Source organism: Sinohyriopsis cumingii, chromosome 2 (assembly GCF_028554795.1).
Source record: "Sinohyriopsis cumingii isolate HCF-2022 chromosome 2, ASM2855479v2, whole genome shotgun sequence".
NCBI classification, from domain to species: domain Eukaryota; kingdom Metazoa; phylum Mollusca; class Bivalvia; order Unionida; family Unionidae; genus Sinohyriopsis; species Sinohyriopsis cumingii.
Genome location: NC_142962.1, coordinates 51,843,213 through 51,866,234, shown reverse-complemented (window position 1 = coordinate 51,866,234; position 23,022 = coordinate 51,843,213). Strand labels below are relative to the sequence as shown.

The following is a 23,022-nucleotide window of genomic DNA, read 5'->3' as shown; positions in this document are numbered from 1 at the left end:
AATAATTAACAGATTTTAACAAGTGTGTGATAGAAACATTATAAGAGGGATTATGCTGTGCAGGAAGAGACATCGCCTATACAAGCAGAAGAGCCTTCCAACAGTGTTCAAAACGAGTAGGCTTTAATAGAGGCAACAGTATTTCTTCTCCCGTGGTGTGTGCATTAGCCCATCTCCCTGTAATACTCTTTGAGCGAGATTATTAAGAAATCTAAGGCAGTACGGTATGTTAGTAATTAAGAAAGCTAATAAGTGAAAAAGTTCAGTTTGCAAAAGGGGTGAATGTATATCTGCAAATGAAAAACATGATGGTGAAAGTGCGTTTTTTGGTCAGTATTGATTACTACTTTTTTTCTTCAAACTGTAGTTATGCATGCTTTGCTTACTGAATATTGGTCTTTATCATTGTGTCATACTTCAGATATTATTTTCAAGCTACAGAAAATGTAATGTGGTTTTTGATTACATATTTACTAAATACTGTTTGCATTATGAAGGCATTAGCATATATTGAGCCAATACTTGGCAACTTCACACCCTGCCTCTCTGACCCCAAAATTTTACCGACGACATCCAGCCAATGAAAGCCTACCATTTCAGAAACAAAATGTACAGAAAATACCCATCTATTTAACCCTACCCTCAACATCCAAATAGAAGTGCAATTACTGTTTCGATATTCAAGAGAAGAAGAATGTGTATACATGCTCCAAAAGAGTTCATATACACTTGATTTTAGTACACCAGTCACTAAACACACACACACACACACACACACACACACACACACACACAATTAGACCACCTCTGAAATGTTTTGTGCAAATGACACCCAAACAACCAAAACAATGTTAGGAATGTATATGTTTATAATTTAGATGAAGCACAATAATTGGTAACAATGAAATGATTGCACTTCAGATGTAATAAAAATAAAAGCCAAAAAGATCCAGCAACAAAAAACAAAGACAAGAAGCAGGATAATTTATTCTTGTTTAGTATATTAGCTTAACACTCCGGTGAACCAAAACATGACACAAACATTTAAAAAGATGATATTCTACAACAAAAAATTACTATTTCACACACAAGCCACTGAACAATTATGACTACAAAGTGAAACTATTTTGTAGTAAAGCCACTGAACAATTTTGACAAATACACTTTAAGCTTTAACAATGCAGGTTAAATGAACATATATAGAACACAGTGTCATATTAACACTCTTCAAAATGTTATCAATAACACTGCCACAAATACTGACATGGTAAAAATATGACACCAACAGCTGATAAACAGTCTGTAACAATTCATCAAAAGATGGAAAGAAGAGAAGGGAACATGGGCAAGAGCAATGTAGGCAATGAGGACATGAAACAAAGAATGGCTTTGTTTTTATCAGCAATGGATCGAATTAGCAGTCTTGAAAGGCCACTACTACAAGAGACTGCCTGTCTTGAAGGTCCAGTTTCTTAATGCACAGATTTATTAATTATAAAGTGTTTTGACCTCTCATAAGAGACCACCTGACTTGTGACTGATATTTTTAGAAGAAAGATTGGTCTTACAAGACAAGTTCTACAGTATAAAGGAATTGTCATAATAGTAAAGTATATCTGCAAGGAATTCATAAATTTCATGGTGACCTGTTGCCTCTGTAAAACATTCAGAGACTATCAAAATACTAGTTTTAGTAGCACTGAACTTAATGTATACATGCTTTACTTTGTGCACAGAAAATGAGAGTCTATCTCATTGATGTTAGAACCCAAACATTACCATAGAAATGAAATCATTGGGGAAAATCATCAGAAGGTAGGATTCAAACAAGCACCCTTTTATTAGCAAATTCAAACTACTAAATACTGAGCAACGGTAGCTCCACAATTAAGAAACCCCTGAAAATGAAAGAAAACAAGAAAAATAACTCATCACAGCATAATACGTAAAATGCTTCTGTCACATGCATATATCAAGAATAAAAACCTAACCATTGAAATGAAAATATATATATATATATATATATATATATATATATATATATATATATATATATATATATTCAACAATTCATTTTTTGAAAATAATAAATAAAATTCATTGATCTAAATTATGTTTCTCATTAAGAAGCCAAAGTAATTCATCTAATTAACCTTAACATAATAAGTAACTTTAATTCAAACCAAACATTCATTCTTTTCCTCCAAAATATGCATAGAATCATTGTCATCAATTTATTCGAAAGCCAAGGCATTTTCTATGCCAAATGAGCTTTTGATGATATCTCTACAGCAGGCATGTGCAATCTGTGGCCCATAGGCTGGATCTGGCCCATGACCTGGTCATAAGGTGTAGCTTTAAATTACTCATCTGGCTTGTGCCCTGGAGAAAGTTGCACATGTCTGCTGTAAATCTGCTGCTCAAAGAAATCTGAAGGCATTTGTCAATCACAAAGACGGACTACTGATATTCCCTTGGTTATATCGTACATACTCTCATAGATAGCGGGCCTGAGGCCCCATTCATTATTTCTATACACACCCAGATATGTGTACACATCTGGTTTGTAATACAGTGGACACTTAATTCCGATCCTACGCAGTCCTGCCTCCAATTCATACACTTCATCCTCATTTGTGAAGTCATTGTTGTATACACATATTACATGACGACCAGCGTCTCCAGTTTCTTTTGTGTTCACTGGGCTCACTTTAGCTGAGTCACTGGGAAGAATGTGAGTCATGATTCCCCTGCAAACAAAACTCCACAACTGGTCAACCTTGAAGCCAGACTGCACATGAATCATCCATTTCCCTGCCAGAACGTTGTAATTTTTGGCTAGTTCCATGATGACCTGCCGATTAATAGGTCGTCCCGAGGACTTCAAACTCTCCCATGCCTGCTGAAGGCCCATCACATCAGAATCCTGTTTATGACTGTCAGAGAACTTTGTAATACATATCCAGCCAACTCCACATGACCTGAAAAGATAAAAGGAAATAGAATTAAGGAGAGTCTCAGCTACAGGAACCTCAATTGTTCAAATTTTTGGTTCACCAACACAACATCCCCCAAACATTTCTAATACAGCTGTCCTTTGTTATAGCTGGGAGACTACATCTGTCATTCCTATTATGTATTAACCATGATAAACACAGCAAGAATTATAAAAATAATTGATGAAATTGTATAACTGGGGTATGTGTGGTGTGTTGGGATGGATATGGGGTTGTCCTTCAAGGATGTCCGCAGATAATACCTGTTTTCCTACCCTCTCCCCATGTCCACTTTTGTCTGCATGTGGCTTAGCCCTCCTCCCAGCTGCAGACATCCCCATCTAGCATTATACACTGCTCTATGGTCTGGCATTGTAATAGATGGTGCTTTCAAAATACAATGATCACTGATCTCATCACAACATGTATCTCAAAACAAAGAAAAAAATAAACAGAAAGTTCTTTCTTTAAAAAAAGTCTTTATTCGGGACACAGAACTAAAGTTGTCATTTCACAGAAAGCTAAATTTGATAAATTTTTATTATCTTACTCCATTTCAACAAATGCAGACTGTACCCAGTCAAAAAAGTTGTGAACAACTGGCAGACCATCATTACTGCTTTCAGTTGTGGAAGTTGATGATGTAGTTGACAGAATAGCACTCACAGATTCAGGCTCCACAGTGCCAACGTCTGCCACTTCAGCCTGTGTGCTCATCTCCATGCCTGTGAATATTGGCATGACTGCACTCTGCAGCCTGAGATGGAAAGTACAGGCCACACTGATTACAAACGCGCTTCTCATGATCAGCAGTCACCAACGGATAGCAGAAATCAAATGGCATCCTCTGGAAGTCATGTGAAGGCTGCAGATGTAAAGGAGCCAGTCATTGATAAAGTGATCCAAATGTTCCACTGTTGCTGCCAACTGGTGCATAGGAAATCCCTTTATCTGTGGTTTAGTGTGGAACAGGTGGAGGATAAAATTTCCAGGAAATATATCATTGTAGTTAGTGCGACCTTGACCACAGCATGATCCACTGTTGCACTTCACAATCTGCAAGTAATACTGTGACTGTTGAATGTGCAGACTTGACCACTCATCTGACGGTGGACTAATGTCCAGTTTTCCTGCATCACATGATACAAAAGATGCTACCACATCAAATCCATCAATAACCATTGAGCTCCAGATTTCTCCAGTACTTCACCGGCCTTCTGGAAATTGGCCCTTTCCAACTCTACATCACATGTCTTGCCATTGTTGTCCAAATGAGATCCATAATGATTGTAAGGCAGGCTCAATCCTGAAAGGTTGCATGACAGAGGAGCCATGCATCGTTCAATGGTGTTGTAGGCAGAGTGCCCTGGTACATGGCATGCAATGAAAATTGCATCCAGGTTGATGTAATGGAAGGCTCAATAGACTGCAGCAAGTGTTTTCGGAAATTGAGGGTTCTCATCCGGACCACCATCTACTATTATGAACACAATCAGCCTCACTGACCCATTAATACACATAACAGCAGCATGTGTCATTGCTGTGGTACTGTCATGCTTCTCATTGCGAATGAAGATAGCATTCTGCCCTGAATACAATACAGCCCCTGGTTTTATAACACATGCAGCATAGACTGATGGGATCAGTTTGACGTGGTGTTCAGCAATAACCCAGTCACAATCTGGCAGCTGCACACGATACTCCATATGCATCAGAATGGATGCCTGCTTATTTGCTGTCGGTAATCCTAGTGGAACACATGCCTTGTCATCTTGGCTCAAGAAAAAACAGTGTTCTTCCATAGCGACAGCCAGATTTTTAATGTAGCAGATTGTAGCTGCTGCAAAATGAACATCCATGTAATTGCGCCTTTCAATGTTTGCTGCCTTAAGCAGCTTGACAGGCACTGTGGTCACATGATGCTTACCTTCAGTCATCACCAAATTATGTGGAAGCACACGTAGATATGTTCCTGCTTGATTGATGCTGAAGCCATTTTGGATGAGGGCTTCATGCAAGTCATACAACATTTTGCAGCTACTAAGCTTCTCAGATTGTCGCCACGGATCAGCAGCTGCTCCACATGATACAACGTCCACGATTGTCTTTAGCAACTGGTGTTGGTCATCTTCTCAGTGGGGCCTTCCTACTTTCTGCTGATAGAACTTTTTGAGTTGCTGGCCAATTACTGGATGTTCTTCCATAACTTCAGTCAGCTTTCTCTTGAAGTCAAGCCTGGAGTTCTGTTTGCATGCTCATTCAGCTTCCAGACATTTTAACTTTTTCTCCAGCTGCACCATTTTGCTGCTGAGTTCATCAGACTTTGTTTTCATATCAGCTATCCACAGTCCAGTGTTTTTTACCTGTAGAAGACTAGCCATTTGTGCATTAACAGATTCTAACTCATTGCTTGCTACATCTTGTGCTGTTGTAGAGCATTGTTTTTTTCTTCTTCACTAAACATGTTACTGCTGCCATTTGCGTCTCGGTATCCATTAGTTTTGCTGTTACGTCAGCGAAGATGCCTCTTCCACCTCTGACTGAAGGTCACTATTTATCATCACCACAGTTTAAGAAGTTCCTAAAATAACTTGGTTAGCATCAAAGTATTCTGAATCTAATGCTTGGCTTAGACTGGCCTTAGGTGTGGCAGTGCGGGTCCACATGCTCATCAGACGACTTTTTTTTTTTGCTGTTAGTGCATGCCAAACTTGAATCAAGTTTATGACTCCTTCATTTTGCTTACAGTTGTTCCACTGCTCCTGTGCATGTTTATGTGCCAGATCTGCCTTCAGATTAAGGTGTGCAGCAATGAAAGTATCCTTAAACTTGCTACACAGCTTATAATGAGCATCCATTATTAGCATCGGTAGTATACAGATTATTCTTAAATAATATTTAACATTAGCTGGAATAATATAGATATTAAAAACTCTGTTAAACAGTATGTTGCCTATGTCACTGTTTACCACACTTGTGCGGCAGCTGGAGTCGATGCTTTCTGATGTACTGTGCGTTGCAGCAATGTAGTGATGGCTACTGCAGCCAGCTGCCTGCTTCAAGGGAGGCTGGTACTAGCTCTGCAGTCACATGGTCAGCCAGAGTCTTTATCGCAGGCCAGGCACTCTATTGTCTGAATTGAGAGTGTTATACAGGCTGTGGTGCATCTTACTTGGCTATCTGTATACTTGATCAGGTCCACAGGGCTGATATGTGGGCCATGTAATCAACCTCAGGCACTGGGAGCCAGACCTATGTATTAATGCCAACCCATTTATATATATTCTGTTCCAAGAATCATACAAATTGAAATTAACAAATAATTTATACCTAGGGATCACCTATAAAAGACATCCACAAAACATACTAGACTACACACAGTAGGCCTAAATCAGCTGTTCAACACAGAATATCGTAACAAAAAATACTAGCTTGTGGACGTCCGCAAGGTTCTTTACACCCCCTTTCCCCATGTCCACAGTTGTCTGCATTTGAACACACACACCCCATCTTTGCAGACGTCCTTTATGAATGATCCCTATTTGTGCATTTAATTTTATCAAATATTAATGTTAAAATAGTGAAGAAAGATATATAGGTATTAAGCTTCATGTTGTTTTCTTTCAAGTGATGCTGTCATACACTCGACAGACCAGTTTAAGTACAATAGTTTAAATTTTGTTACTGGATCCACTGCCAGTCTTTCCAGCAACCCTTTGAGAAAAAGAAGGTATAAAATTGGGATCCTTTCTTTAAAAACGAAAAGCTTGGAAACATTAATGCAAAATAGGGATATATTATAAAAAAAATAGTATTAAATTTATATAAATTAAAAAAACTAAGCTTTTATTACAGTTGTCTTTGCAAACTTGAACAGTATGCTATGACACAAATACTTTCAATCTCTTTGAGTTAGAGCATCTGCCTTCGATGCAGGAGGACATGGGTTTTGAACCACTGTAGAGTCATACCACAGACTTATAAAAATGACATTCAGCATTAAGAGGCTAGTGTTAGGACTGGTTGGCCTGGTGTCATGATATTGTGACTGGGTGGGACATCATGCTACATGTCTATGGCATGATGCCCCTGTGCTAGACATCACTATAAACTGCTACACTGCAGACATCGTAGCAATATGACTGCAAAACTGTTAAAGCTATGTTAAAATTCCAAATCACACACACACACGATCTAATTGATTTGGGCTGTCTCTATCTACAAAAGCATCAATATTTCCTTATGCTGAAAGATCCTGATAGGTAAAATAGAAACCTCTCAACATATTGTCAGCAAATCAGCAATTTTATCATAAATTGACATAAGACTGAATAAAAGTAGGGAAAGTAGGGCCATTTTGTTTGGAACATGTAGGGGAAAATATAGATTCTGACAAAGAAGCAGGAGCAAGTAGGAATGTGGGGAAATTTAGGCAGGGGGAAACTGATTTTAATTATGCAATACTAACCCATAGCTATTGTTAACCTTTTTGCTCGTGCTGAAAAAATGCACTGTCCATTTGATGTGCATATATCCTCCCTTAGAGTGAAGAATTGTTAGTATGACACAATTCCTCATGCAACTTGCCTTTTCCTTGGTTATGTTTCATGCAAAACAAGCATAGATAGTTCATCTTTTTCGTAGATGACTTATATCAGGACATCAGAGTAGGGTGGGAGGAGGGCATTTCACAATAGCTATTTGCAAGTATTGCATAATTAAAATTAGTTTTACCCCCTAGCGCCCAACTTCTATATTTTAATAGCAGCAATAGCTTACCCACTGCTTAGCTGAATTTAGTCAGTAAAGAGGGATGGCTGATTCTCCATTAAACTGATCAAAAAACAAAGAAAATGGAATGTACTCACCACTGATGGAGAGATCCATATTATGGAATGTTGGTATTTCTTGGGGCCACATGTTGTGCTGTAGCAATGGAACCCATACAAAAAATGCCTGTGCTTTGTTGTAATAATGAGCAAGCTAAAAGGAGGAAATGGTAGTATGGGAATGCCAAAATGCTGCCTTTATAATGTCCTCCATGGTAGGCCCAGGAGGTAGCAATGGTTTAAACCTTATGGGCTTTAAATTTCATAAAGGAAAGGTCTCACTCAGTAAGAGACTTGTATGCTCTTTTGATTGTGGTGACATTCCATTGTGAAATAGTGGCAGCTGAAATGTCTACAGAGCCCTAGAGAGAGAGACAGGACAAGACACTTCTTTCTTTTTCCTTTGGATGCCTTAAGATTGAAATGGGACATAAAGTCAATCTGTATCATCTGCAGCACAGATCTGACAGAAACAAGATTTTTACTAGTAGGGAATCTATCAAAGGTAACTGATTTGTGGCTAAAATTCCTGGTTGACAAAAGGAAGGAAATCAAATCATAATTTCCATTAAACTGGAGACAGCCAGTGTAAATAGATAAGGCAAGAATCTCAAGTCATTGTTGTGCTGAGGCAAGGGCAGGTTGAAACACAGTCTTGCAAGTGAGATCCTAAAACGAAGCCGCACTCAATGGTTCACTGGGGTTGTGGGTCCTGAAAGGAAGCCTCACTCAATGGTTCACTGGGGTTGTGGTTAATGACCACAACACACAAGAATGATTCCATCTAGGCATAAGAGAGTGTGAGACAGGTCTCTGCAGCTCAAAATACTTCACTTGAATGGCAAATTGCAAATATGAACCAATTACCATGCCTTGAGAGAATTTCAGCTTATTTGAAATGGCAGCTCAACAGCCTTTGATAGTTGATTCAGAGCATTTTTTGTTCTCAATGAAAATCAAAAGGAAATCAGCAACAGAAGTAACTATTATAGAGGGACAGCTATGATCAACATATTTCCTACTGCACCAATCACAGATGATTCACCACCTGGCATCATACACCTTTGATGCTGAAGCTTTCCTGGCCTGAATGATGCAACTGGAAACTCAGCCTGAAATTTTTTTTTCTAGTGGAGAGATCATTTGAGATGAGTCAAGCATAAAGGTGGAGAATTTGTGGGCTATTGTGCAGGAGGGATCTTTGTGTCATGTTGTGCAGGAGGGATATTTGGTGTTACAACAGAAATTCCTCCTGTGTGTGGGAGGAAGAGACCTGGATCCAGCAATCAACAGGTCTAAAAGATTGTTGAGCCATGAGTGCTGAGGCCACTGAGGGGCACTGAGAATGATCTGAGCAGTGGAAGCTCTGACTTTTAGCCGATCTTGAGGAATCATTCTGAAGGGCATGAAAGCGTAAATGACCAGAAGATCCTTCTGGAGACTGAAAGAATCCACTGCCCATGCTCCTTGATCTAGGACAGGAGAAACATACAGTCAAAGTCTGTTGTTGAACCTGCTTACAAACAGATTCACTAGGGGCCTGGGAAAAGGGACTCAGAGCAGTGATGAGTCCATTCTGTGAGGATGGCTCAGCCAGTTCTGGAGAGACTGTCTGCCAAAACGTTCTTCTTGCCTGGAATATGCTTATGTTCTCTGAGGTGGCCCATCACAGGAGGTTCCAGACTTCCACACAAACAGAATGGGCATATGTGCCTCCTTGATGTCAGAGATAAGCTACTATGGAAGTGTTGTTGGAGGAGACCATGACACATCGACCCCATACTCTGTCAATACATGTTTGCAATGCTAAGTGTACAGCCTTCATTTCTTGGTTATGTGGAGAGATGATTGGATGGGGTCAAAAGACCTGTTGTTGTTGTGGGGTTTAACGCCATTTTTCAGCACGATAGGCTATACATGGCGGCCAGTATTAATGGTGGAGGAAGAACCCGGAAAACCCCGGAAAGAACCACCGACCCTCGAGAAGCTACTGGCAAGCTTTCTCACATGCCCACATTGGCTGAATCTTAGACTCGAACCGCCGCAGACAGAGGTGAGATGGCAGTGATCCGTAAGGAAGAGCGCTTTAGACCACTCGGCCACTCGGGGCCCCCAAAAGACCTGTAGAATTATGCCTAAATGAGTGCCCCAGATGCTTCTGCAAACGGATAGGAGTAGGGTTTAGGTACATGCATGGGGACTCCAATGATAACTCTGTCTTGATTTATCCACCACTGCAAATGGTGATGAAATACTGGTCCTGGAATGATCAGTGTTGATAGAAAATCTTGTGAGATTTCCCACTTTGCAAGAAGAAGGAACTGTAGAGGTTGCATATGAAGATGTTCTAATAGAAACAAGTTAGTAGCAGCATTCAGCATTCACGATTCCCAGAAGGAATAGGTACAGTAGACCAGACAAAAAAGTTTTTGCTCGAAGTGTCTCTAACAGAGTCAGGATTCAATCTATCCAATCCAGTGGAACTAAGTTCTGGTTTGTGAGTAAATTCATCCCCACATGAATGAAGTCTTTGTGATGGATCAAGTTCCAATTTCTCGAGGCTGGACAAAAAGGCCAACGAAGTTATCACGGATCAACAGCAGTACAGATCATGAAGAAAGGACTGGATTTATACAATGTGGATCAGCCATGTACTGGAGAATTGATATTCCAAGTAATAGGAGTTATCCCGCGTAATAGGAGTTATCCCGCTACTATTCCCAAAATACAGGTGAAAACTCTCGGTGTGAACGAAATTCTAAATGGTAGTACTGTAACCCAGAAATGAAAAACTTCCTGGTCTAAGCAAAACCTGAAATATCCATGGTGAGGAGGAAATATGGAGAAAGTGTAGATAGACATCCTGAAGGTCGATAGAGACTGTTCAATTGGATGGTCAAAGCGCATTCCTGATTGAGGAGGTGGTCTCCATCTTGAAAGGTTCTTCTAGAAGATACCAGTTTAAAGGGGATGTGTTGATTATAGCAAAACTTTCCACTTTTCTTGGTGACCAGGAAGGTATGGGAAGGCAGGTCATTCAGGACCATCTAGACTGCCCCTTTCTGTAAAAGAATGCATTTCCTCCCTCAGTTTCACCAGAATGGATTGGTAAAGAAGGATAGGGGTCTTGGATAGAGGAGGTAGTTCCCAAAACTGAAGTCGGTACCCCTCGTTCAAATTTGAAAGGACCCAGTCATTGTCTGTGATGCTTGGCCAGGCCTTGGATGAGGCCCAGGAGAGCTCTGATGGGAATGCCTGGGAGAGGAATGTGTGGCAGGAGAGGTCTCAAGTCGCTTGGGCTGTCCGATACACCCTATTTTGGGAAAAGAAGAGGGATGTGAAAATGGTCTCCTTCCTTTCCAGATTAGTTAGGCATGTCTGTTTTTCGGTTTCTGGCAGCCATATGGAAGAGGAGGAGGTCCATTTTCAGGTTGCATATTGGACTGGACTGTGTCTGCCTGAAGAACTTGGCAGAAGGTTCTTGAGGGCAATTCACATTGACACACCCTAGGCAGACTGTGATGGGCCAAGAGTGAATGTAAAAATCTATGTTGATGATCCAACAAGTCATGAGATACCATGGTAGGAATAAGGACTCCAAAGAGACTATTGGCTTCATGAAGAGCAGCCCTAAGGAGGTCTTTACTGTGATCAAGTAGTATTTTTGAAGTCTCCAAAGCAATGACACGGTAGATGTGAAGAAGTTCCGCCGACAAAGCCATAGAAACAGAAAGTGCATACCAAGATGTCTTGGCTACAGCTTCCAGCATGTGTTGAAGGGCGGCTGGGTTCAAGGAGGATTCTCTCAGTATATTAAAAGAAGTAGCTGATAAGCTGTAGTGGCAAGCAAGCAGTACTTTCTGTTCCATAGCTTCAATGTCTTTTACGGAAAGGCATGCTCAGTCACCACTTGAAATACCTATCTCGGCCACACCGGCATCAAGTTGGAGGGGGTTTCATGGACCACTTTGGGGAATGTACCAGTGGGATGGTGTGACACACTAAATCAGACAGGGTGGTGGTGGTGCATCTGCTCCTTGAATGGGAGGCATCAACGTGCAATGAGAAGACTGTTGCATCTCATTCTCCATGGGAGGAAGTGGCGCACCATGAAATAAGCTGTACATCTTGCAGCGACACACCATGAGATGAGTGGTGCATATCCTCCATAATGGGAGTTAGTGACACACTAAAAGGTGAGAAATGCATCTCCTCCACTGTGGGAGGCAGTGACATGCTACAGGATGAATGGTGTATCTCCTCCATGGGAGGCAGGAACACACTGCCATATGGTCACTGCATCTCCTTAACAATGGGAGGTAGCAATGTGCTGGGAGAGGTATTCCAGTCAAAAGAACCTTATTTTCTGTAACAGAGAATCCAGAAAATTCTGATGAAAAAGGAGAATGAAGTTTCTTCTTTCTCTGATAAATGCGGCTGGAGTCTGCAAGATTCCAGTTTTCTGCAAACCATTATTTACAAAATGTGCAACGATTTTTTTTCTTGTAACATTTGAAACATTTAATACAGTCTGGATGAGCGTCCCAAGAAGACTTTTTATGGCCACACTTTCCCACAGACTGTGTTGACATTATTCCTTTATGGAGTAAATAAATTAAAATATTTATAATGTTGCATATAACTCACCTGGTTTGTATGTACATAGGATGGAGTACATCCCTGTGTTTTTTATATACATAGTAAACAGTAGTATAAATTTTTTTTAGAGTAAGAGAGAGAGTCCTATACAACTTTTATTGATATAGGAGGTGTACATACAACAGCAATGTGAAAAAATTTAATGCACTGAATCAAATAGCTAGTACAGATGCAGTATACGACAGAGCTCCTACAGTGTAAATCAAGAACAAAGTTCATCCAAGCTGTCGTTATTCCTTGCATACAATGACTTAGCAGTACCTGTGAAGTAACCCTAGGTCCATGATAGGGACCAAAACCAGAGGGAAAAGGTTACCACGTAACGATTTTAAAAAATGAACGGATAATGTAACACCATTAGAGATAAATTATTGTAGAGGCTAGGCCACAATTTGAGTTAAAAACAGTGGTACGGGCAAGTTTTCTCTGGTGACTACATCAACAATCTTGAAAAAGATGAACTATCTGTGCTTGTTTGCATATAACATACCAAGGACAAGGCGAGATGTATGAGGAATTGCATCATAATGACAATTCTTCACTTTAAGGGAGGATGTATGCACATCAAATGGATGGTGCATTTTTTCGGTGTGAAAAAGAAAGCTAAACAATAGCTATGGGCAAGCAATTGCTGCTATTAAAATCTATTTCAAACATTTCTGGCAGATTTCAAGTGATGATCATCACTGAAAACCACATAACTCTTGATCTTTGATTCATAATCAGTGACAAATAATTATGTTAATGCCAGTGCTTTCAGTAATAGTGACTTTCAGACATTTCATATCTACAGCTCCACTCATAAGAATACCTGACCAGTTTCAATATCATACACATGTACTGGTCATAAAAGCTTCCATCCAGTGTTGAAAACTCACATCTCAGTGTTCATACTGTTGTTTATTTCAGCCTGACTTGGTGGTAAAAATCAAAGAAATCATTTGGCTTTGTAACACAATGGCAGTTCTCAGCTGATGCTTCGCACCATATGTAACTGAAAAATGGTGCACCAGTCTATTGTGTCAAGAGAAGACCCAAACTAATGGCTGTGATACTACTGCTGTACTTGATGATATTACATTAAAAACTTTCAGATATAGACATTGTGGAATAGTACAGAACTAAATATGTAGATTAAGTAGAACATTGACAGTTGTGCTCAAACTAGATGAACATTAGAAGATATAGTAAGAATAACATTTTAAAACCACTTGAGTTATAAAGTTATTCTGTATTTTTGTCACATATTAAAGAAAGCATTAATTATAAAAACTATTAAAGAAATCACATACATAATGTATCCAGTACTAGTGATATGCATTAAGTTTGCATGGTAATATATTGTAAAGAGAAGTTAATACCTACATACAATTCAGCAGTGAAGCTGGAAAAATATAATTTTATATAGAACAAGTCTAGAAATAACCCTACAAGTAGTTAAATCCATGAATGAAATCCTAATTTTTTTAACATTTTTTAATGTTTTGAAAGAAATAATTTATTTTTGTTTCATTTTACATATGATGAAAAAACTTAGTCTGCTGCAGTTGATGATAAAACTGCAGATGGATTTTGTGTCAGTTATGACATTTGTCAAACGAAAAGAGATACTTGTATTTTTCAGATTTCTTCTTGCAAGCAACAGTAATTGCTTGCAAATGTATTTACATAAAATCTGTAAGATATCTGCCTTTCAACAGATATCAAATGAGAAATACATTTTTTAATTAATTTGACTATAGTATAAACAGTATTATCTTTACACACAAACAAAAACAACATAATTGTTCCACATAAATAATAATTAGCATTTTGCCTTCACAATTAAAACAGGTTAACACATTAACCCCTGGAGGTTTTTGTCGTTTTTGCCTGAAATTCAAGTAGGAAACACATTTTGAAAGCTATTTCTGAATGCGTCTGATAACCCAAATTCCAGGTGATCTTTCAATAACATATGGCCTAGTTGTGTAAACATTATTTTTCATTGCTATTTGGCTCGTGCATGAGCAAACGGATAAAAGTTGGAGTTCTTTTCTTTTCTTTTTTTTGCTTAATGGACCCATTATTTTTGTATCGAGACCACTCTTTATTCCAAATGCCCATCTTATCCTGTTTTTGCAAGGTTCATCTGTCTGTTTGCAGTTCATACTGGTTTGCTTTAGATCTGAGACCAAAAAGTCTAAAATCCAGACACAAAATCAGATTCCGACCATGGGCCAATTTTGGGTTAAAAAAAATCTGGTCCAAAAAATGAGATTTTTCCCTCTGTATTTTGTAGTAGAACTAGAAATTCCAGATTATTTGGTATCATTGTAGAACTACATCTGTCTACCTTTCTATAATACCACCCACTTTATTGTATCATGCATGACCATGATGCTACAGAGCTCGGCAGTATGCTACTACCTCCTCGTCACCAGGGGTTAATGTGTTATCAAGGATTTTTGAATATTTTTTACAAAACGTCAAGGAATGGCTAAATTTGTAATTTATGTGCAATGTCAATGCATAAGTGAGTAAATACACAAGAATATTTAAATTTGGTGACGTCATCAAAATGCACCCATTAACACATTAACCCCTGGAGGTTTTTGTCGTTTTTGCCTGAAATTCAAGTAGGAAATGCATTTTGAAAGCTATTTCTGAATGTGTCTGATAACACCAAATCCCAGGTGATTTTTCAATAACATACTGCCTAGTTGTGTTAGAAACATTGTTTGTTTTTCATTGGCTATTTGGCTCGCGCATGAACAGAAGGGTAAAAGTTGGAGTTCTTTTTTTTTTTTTTTTGCTTATCGGACCCATTATTTCTGTATCGAGACCACTCTTTATTCCAAATGCCCATCTTATCCTATTTTTTGCAAAGGTTCATCTGTCTGTTTGCAGTCCATACCAGTTTGCCTTAGATCTGAGACCAAAAAGTCTAAAATCCGGACACAAAATCGGATTCCGACCACGGGCCAATATTTGGTAGCAAAAATCTGGTCCAAAAAATGAGGTTTTTCCCTCTGTATTTTGTAGTGCAACTAGAAATTCCAGATTATTTGGTATCATTGTAGAGCTACATCTGTCTACCCATAGGACTCGCTAGGATTTTAAAACTAGGAGTCCAGGACTCCCATTTTGGTAAAAATAGGAGTCCCACCATCAAAAGTTGCAGTCCCTTCTTTCCTACAGAATCAACACAGACGTGAGTGCATCTATTTCTAGATGGAGAGGTTTTCCTAATGTAATCACTCACTATAATATAGCTTCATTACAACAGTCCATTGAAAGGATTGCAATTTTATGGTTTATTTATTTGTATACATACTTGTAGTAATTTTAGGCAAATAAATAGTATCTGATTTGCTGTTTTTCCCCGTATTTTCGCAAATACATGTTAAGTCAGAAAACAGCTTAGACATTAAAGCGCATCTCACGAATTCCACAACATAGCATTGTCCCATACGTTTCTGACCTACATAATTTGCATGAAGTCCGCCATTATTTCCCGTTAGGCCTACTGGTTCACTTGCAGTTTCAAACTAATTTTATGACGAAATAATGTATAAGAGGCAGTTAATATATATCCAGATCACCAATTCTGATCTTAAAACACAAGTTTGTATGTTTTATCATCAAAGGATAGCATGCAGGAAACTGATAGTAGCTACTTTACTTGGAAAAGGGTTAATGGTCAATCAGCTATCAAAACATAATGCTTGTGAATAGGCAAGAGTCTGTCAACATAATTGACATAAAATCTAGGCCTAGCTACTGATGCCTTGATGAATACATTTTGCTACAACACTAGAACTAACTGGGCTAAGGCGAGGGGCATTAAAAGAAATATGGTATGGTCAGTCAATGTATTTCTTAAATAATCACAGGGCAAAGTTGTTTTCGCTTTCCTAACAGAATAAGGCGAAGTTTACATTTTTAGGCGACTTGTCACCCACTTACGAATGGCATTTTGTCTAAGTCTCAACATATCTTGATTCTGAGGTCATGTGCACTGCTTATTCTGCTACATTCGGAAATGAACACAATAACGAAAGCTAAAGTTGTTTATTTGATGTACTTTTATAAATGACCACATGTACATCTCCGGGTCTTTCTGCCTCTGAATTCAATTACTGTAAATATCAGTACATTTTTCCCACCCAGCCACCAGTCAAAGCCTTTGAACTTGCTGCCCAGCTATTGCATCATGTTCTTTTTTATGTACTCTTATAAAATGGCAACATGTATGTACATCAAGGGGTCTTTCAGTCACTGAATTCTGTCATTGTAAATATCAGCACAGCTAACTGATCAGCACATTTTCCCACAAAGCAGGTGGCTGAAGCAGGCCTGGCACATCTTTGAATTTTGCCGCATACCTATTACATGCATACGGAAGACTCCCGCTTCAGTGATTTTCTGCATCCCATATAAAAAATTGGCGTCCAAATATGCGTAATTAAGCATTTCCGAGATCTCTACTACCTTTCTATAATACCACCCACTTTAGTGTATCATGCATGACCATAACACTACAGAGCTCGGCAGTAGGTTACTACCTCCTGCCACGTTAACTCATCGCCAGGGGTTAATGTGTTAACAACAGTGAATTCTTTTAAAAGTAAATGCTGTATTTAGTTAGATAAAAGATTATGCCAACAATATTATTTTAAAAAGTCTTTTAAATCTTTCAAATACTAATACCACTTTTGATTGCTAAGTCAACCAACATAAATCTACAATTATTTATCATTTTCAGTATCATAAAAATTGGCCTCTTATCAGTAAACTATAAATAAGTGAATAGAATTATATTTTATATAAACACCATTTGTGAATAACAACATTATAAAACTGTCACATCATTTAAATACTGTAACATACTGAAACATATGGATATGTTTTAAATGTAAAGTTTTAATTATCTAGCACTGACCTTAAAGTAATTAACTGAGGAAATAAGTGATATATAGAAAAAAGGAAAAACTGTCAGTGTACACATTTTGGAACTAAATTTGCTGGAAAAATATACATTATATTTCAATTATTGTCAATGAATACTTTTCAACCCTTTTTCTCTATTTGGTTGCCAAGGTAACCATGGACATTCATCAATTTCACTGAAATTTTCAGTGTTAGCAATCTGCATGCATATAAGCATCACTTTGTAAAATTTCACCCCAATCTGAACATAAAACTAGTTTTTAAGCTGTTATATCGACTTGGCTCAGAAAGTCTTTATTGTTTTGAAACAATTTAGCACACAAAGATGAAGCAGTTAGAAACAAATCAGCATTGGTAACAAGGTCTTGCATCAGCAAGACAACACAACCAGGGTTAATAAATTGTTTGTTTCGCTTCTTTGTTACCTTGTTTAAAACCATCGAGCTGAAACAATTGCTATTTATCAAAATTGGAGTTTTCAAAAGTTTTGAACATCTTTTCCAATATTCTGGATTTTCTTTATGGCAGGTAAAAAATCAATAGTATTTTATTATAATACATACAGGAGATACCAGATGTGCAAGAGAATAGGCATAAACTCCAACAGTTGCATGGTACTGATGAAACTGATGGATATTTTGTTTTGAAACTACACTATTCACATTAGAAATAACTTTTCATTATCATAGACTATTACGGTAAGTGACCATGCAACAGTAATGGACAGGTAGAACTGATTTACTGAGAATTTACAGATTACAAAACTGATACAGATTCCCTGTTTATGTTACAACCACGAATATTAAAATAGGGATATTAAACTGATTTGATTGATATCATTTATAACTAAGGTTTGGTTTGTTGTCATGACCATTACATACCTGCCTATAGGTGGGAGCAACTGTGTAGATCCAGATCTGCCACTGCATAAGGCACTGGTAGATCTAGGTACTGTATATGCAGCTTGTTATGAGTAATATGTAATTCTGCTGGCAGATTATGGTAGGGCAGATCAGGTTCTATGTTTACAGCAGTTAAACTAAACTTAAAAACAACTATATACAGTAATCTGAACAGAAAAAGTGGTTTACATATACATGTAATGGGGTTAACAGCATAATGGCACAACACTGGCTATATGGTGTAGATTAAAGTTAAGTTCCACAAATTTAACAATAAAGAACTGCAAGAAATATAAAAAATGTATATTAAATATTGAAGACACAAAATTTAACCTATTGATTTGAGATGGTGCATTTTGCTCAAGCCATTCTTCAAGACTTTCTTCCATCCTGTCACACTCATAAACAATCCACTCATCCATGTCTGCTGCCAGACTTTCTGCAGCATAATGGTCTGAAGTATGCTTGAAAGGCAATAGGTGCATTCTCTCCCTCTCCACCTCCATGATGCTGCAATCAAAAATGGAAAACCATACAAATAAATATGCAAGGAAATAATCTGGAAAGTTAAAATCTCAAATGCAATAAATATTTCATTCACATTACAAAAACAAGCAGGTATGACTGTCATTAATTCTTTACCTTGACCAAGTGGTGGCAAAAATAAACAACATCCATTAATTTTTCAAAATGGCAACTTAATTTCATAAAATTATCCATTTTGGTTAAGGATTTTGTTTCTACTTCATTTGCAATAAAGATATACTGTACTGAAATTTTGGTTTGGATGAGTGGCATAATAATGACTGCTATTATTAACATGTTTGTGGAACAAATTTTTGATGCTAGATGACCTTTTCCTTTCTGCTAATGACGACTGCAATGAGCATATGCCAGAGCAAACCTATCTGAAGCTTACTTGCAGTTGCCTGATGTGAACAGAAGATATAGCTATTTCATCAACATGAACCATGAACTTTAAGTTTAAAAATGGACTATACACTACAAACTTAAGACCAGTCTTTTTACAACATTCATTTCAGAAAGAAATAAATCAACTGCAAATGGTAAATACTGAAATGTTATGGCTAAAACAAATATGTGAAAAGCACACAACCATTGATCATGCATTGTATTTCGTAATTTATGTATTATCATTGAAGAGAATGTTGACTTTCCTCAAAGATGGAAATCTTGTGTTCATTTATATAGCTTTGATTCTTTGTGTGTTATTTTTTAATGCATCAAATCCTTCATGTGCATTATAATACTATATCACTTCTATTTTCAAGCCTCCATCAATATAAATGTAAGCAGCATATCTACACTGCTGTCTGGCATTTCTGCGCACCTAAGGTTTTCGTTTCCAGTATTGAAGCAAAACGCATACCAAATTCGAGCGATTGACAAAAATAAAATACAGCAATGCTTACCATTTTGAAAAGATGCAATTGTCACCAGAATATTCTGTTCAAAATAATATTAATTTTGGACACAGGGGATACCACCCCACTGTTTTCCTGACTCACGATATGTCGGCCTATTCTGCGCATAGCTTTAAAAAGATGTAATGTTTATCCATCTTGCTATAGAAATGAAATATATTACTTTTGACTGTTTCTGTTAGCAGTTCAGTCAAGTAATTAGGTCAGGTTTATAGCTAGTTTTACAAAATTAAATGCAAAACTGCCAATAAATGGCAAGAGATATTAAGCAAACTAAACTGATCTTGTAAAAAAGTTAGTAAAGTTTTATGAAAAATAAGCTATTACATGGAAGAGAAACAACAATGAATAGGGTGTAATGTGTTTACAACGTCTTGTTGATGGGGAAAAATTACTACAGAATTTAGAAACAGACTATATGCCAGAGAATTTGTTGAGAATTTATGTTCTAGTGGCTAGTAGACACGTTGGGTAGCAGACGATTTTGTACGTGTGGGACAACTTCTTGCAAAATTGGAAACTTGGATTAAAATAGAGTTTTGTTTTAAGGTACACATTTTCATCTTTTATATAATGTATTTATTTTTATGATTCTAAAAAATGCATAGTAAATCGAATTTTCCGGGTTACAGGTTCAAGAAGGTCATGGAACTGGTCTTCACGTTGCCATTTAGAAATCACATTTGTATGTGCATTTCAAGTCTAAATGTGGGATATTTTTTTAAACTTTATGAATATCACTTTTCTTAATTAATGTACGATTCTTCTTTCTGGATACAAAATGGATTTTTGACCCAAAATAACACATTATCAAATGTTTACAGAAATGACGTATCGTTGCGCAGAATTACCCGACACGCAGAATAGGCCGACATGGCGGTACTTAATGAAATGAAACCCTCTTAATTAAAATTAAAGTTTTTTGTGCAATATCAATTGTTATAAAGTTTCAATAAAACTGCTTTTAATAGCACCCACAATCAACCATAAATAGTTCAATAAATCTTTTGGATGCTTTTTAACCCAATGCGTTTTGTGATACGCTTATTATTTATACACTGTATAACAGTGTTCATATTTGTTTCGATTGTACCATTACCGCCATGTCGGCCAATTCTGCGCATCAGGTAATTCTGCACAATGATATGTAATTTCTGTAAACATTGGATCACGTGTTATTTTGGTTCAAAAATCCATTTTGTATCAAGAAAGAACAATCGTACTTTAATCAAGGAAAGTGATATTCATAAAGTGTACAAAAATATCCCACATTTAGACTTGAAATGCACATAAAAATGTGATTTCTAAATGGCAACATGAAAACCCACTCCATGACCTTCTTGAACCTGTAACCCAGAAAATTCGATTTAGTATGCATCTTTTAGAATCATACAAATAAATACGTTATATAAAAGATGGAAATGTGTACCTTAAAACAAAACTGTATTTTAATCCAAGCTTCCAATTTTTCAAGAAGTTGTCCCACACGTAAAGAATTGTCTGCTACCCAAAGCATCTACTTGTCGCTAGAACATAAATTCTCAACAAACTCACCGGCGTATAGTCTGTTTCTAAATTCTGTAGTAATATTTCCCCATTAACAAGACGTTGTAAACACATTACATCCTATTCATTGTTGTTTCTCTTCCATGTAATAGCTTATTTTTCATAAAATGTTGAACTTTCCTAACATTTTTACAAGATCGGTTTAGTTATATTAATATATCTTGCCATTTATTGGCATTTGTACGTTTAAGTTTGTAAAACTAGCTATAAACCTGACCTAATTACTCGACTGAACTGCTCACAAAGACAGTCCAAAGTATACATTTAATTTCTAAAACACGATAGATAAATAGTACATCTTTTCAAAGCTGTGCGCAGAATAGCCCGACATATTGCGAGTCAAGAAAACGGGGGGTAGTATCCTCTGTGTCCAAAATTAATATTATTTTGAAAAGAATATTCTGGTGACAATTGCATCTTTTCATATAGTAAGCATTGCTGTATTTTATTTTTGTCAATCGCTCGAATTCGGTATGCATTTTGCTTCTATATTATAAACGAAAACCTTAGGTGCGCAGAAATGCCCGACAGAAGTGTATACTGAAAGACTTTTGTTTCACTTTATTACGATCCTGAAAAAAATAACACTATGTGACGTCAATCTCCTATGGTATATGATGTTATTTCTTTTAGTATCACAATTTACAACCAACTTTTTCTTCGTGTCCAGTATTGTTTAAAAAAAAAAGATCTCAAAAGATAATATTCTTCAGTCCTATAAACGCTACTGTCATCAGGGGCGAGAACCCATCAACATAATGTACTGCTCATTTATTTAATGAGAAGAAAAAAAATCAGGTAAAAGAGGAAGAGGACGGTTATAACTCATATAAAAATTAATTCCTGTACATTTATGATTTTCAAATCATGAAATTATTGTCTGGCACATTTTTTTTTATTCCATACAAAGTAAATAAAATATTAGGTAAAACATTAAAGACAACTGTTTTGTTTCACGTCAACTTTGCAGCGAAAATGAAAACTATCTAGACACACGGTTTTAGGTGACGGGAATAGTTTCGTAAATTGTCCCCTGGCAAATTTCTTTACTTAAGGCTATGGTGTGACTTTTCAGCTATTATTGTTTACTATTTAAAGATATTTATATATTTGTGAACTACGTGTTTCGGGCTGGTTTTGTTTCTGAAATTGATGTCAGGCATGTACACCTTCCATAGTTACTCTGCAGTATTTTGATAGTAAAATACAAATAGTCGGCTAGGAAGAAGAGCTAGCCTCCCATAGAAGTAAGGGGATAGGGTCCAGATTTTATGTACACATTTAATGCCGCAATCAGCGACCTAGTATAAAAAAAAATCATAAAAATCAAATACATAAATGAGATCAAAAAGGTCCATATTTTTGAATACTTATTTTAAAACAAATCACAAGACTTATATACCTGCCCAAAGAAGTCAATGGCAGTTCATAGCAGAAGTGTATGCACCCGAACCCCAAATTTCTAACTATAATTTTGATGTCCGAAGGTCATGTTTGACACCATGTGATGCGCACAGTGCAAACACAAGTCCCTTTCCTAATGACAATTCTGCAAAATAGTGTGTACTAAACAGGCTGATGCAAGTGAAAATAGTTGTCATCCAAGCCGTTTTTGAGATATTCTACTTGCCCCAAACCCGTGTGTTTACTGCTATGGGAGGCTAGCTCTTCTTCCTAGCCGAATATTAATATT

At 37.2% G+C, this 23,022-nt stretch overlaps 1 protein-coding gene across 1 annotated transcript; it reads right to left on the bottom strand.

Annotated features, from left to right (window-relative positions):
• Window positions 1-967: 967 nt before the first annotated feature.
• Window positions 968-22,081, bottom strand: LOC149804848 (UPF0696 protein C11orf68 homolog). Its single transcript, XM_089945246.1, has 3 exons — window positions 21,983-22,081; window positions 18,652-18,828; window positions 968-2,981 (listed from the first exon to the last, which is right to left on the bottom strand). Exons 2-3 carry the CDS (start codon window positions 18,822-18,824, stop codon window positions 2,444-2,446), a joined length of 711 nt encoding a protein of 236 aa, XP_089801372.1. The 5' UTR covers window positions 18,825-18,828; window positions 21,983-22,081; the 3' UTR covers window positions 968-2,443.
• Window positions 22,082-23,022: the final 941 nt, after the last annotated feature.

Coding starts and splice junctions, on each gene's coding strand:
- LOC149804848 (XM_089945246.1), bottom strand. CDS start 18,824: ATGGAGGTGGAGAGGGAGAGAATGCACCTATTGCCTTTCAAGCATACT. Junction 2,982..18,651: donor GCACCATCTCAAATCAATAG/GTTAAATTTTGT, acceptor TTATCTTTTCAG/GTCATGTGGAGTTGGCTGGA.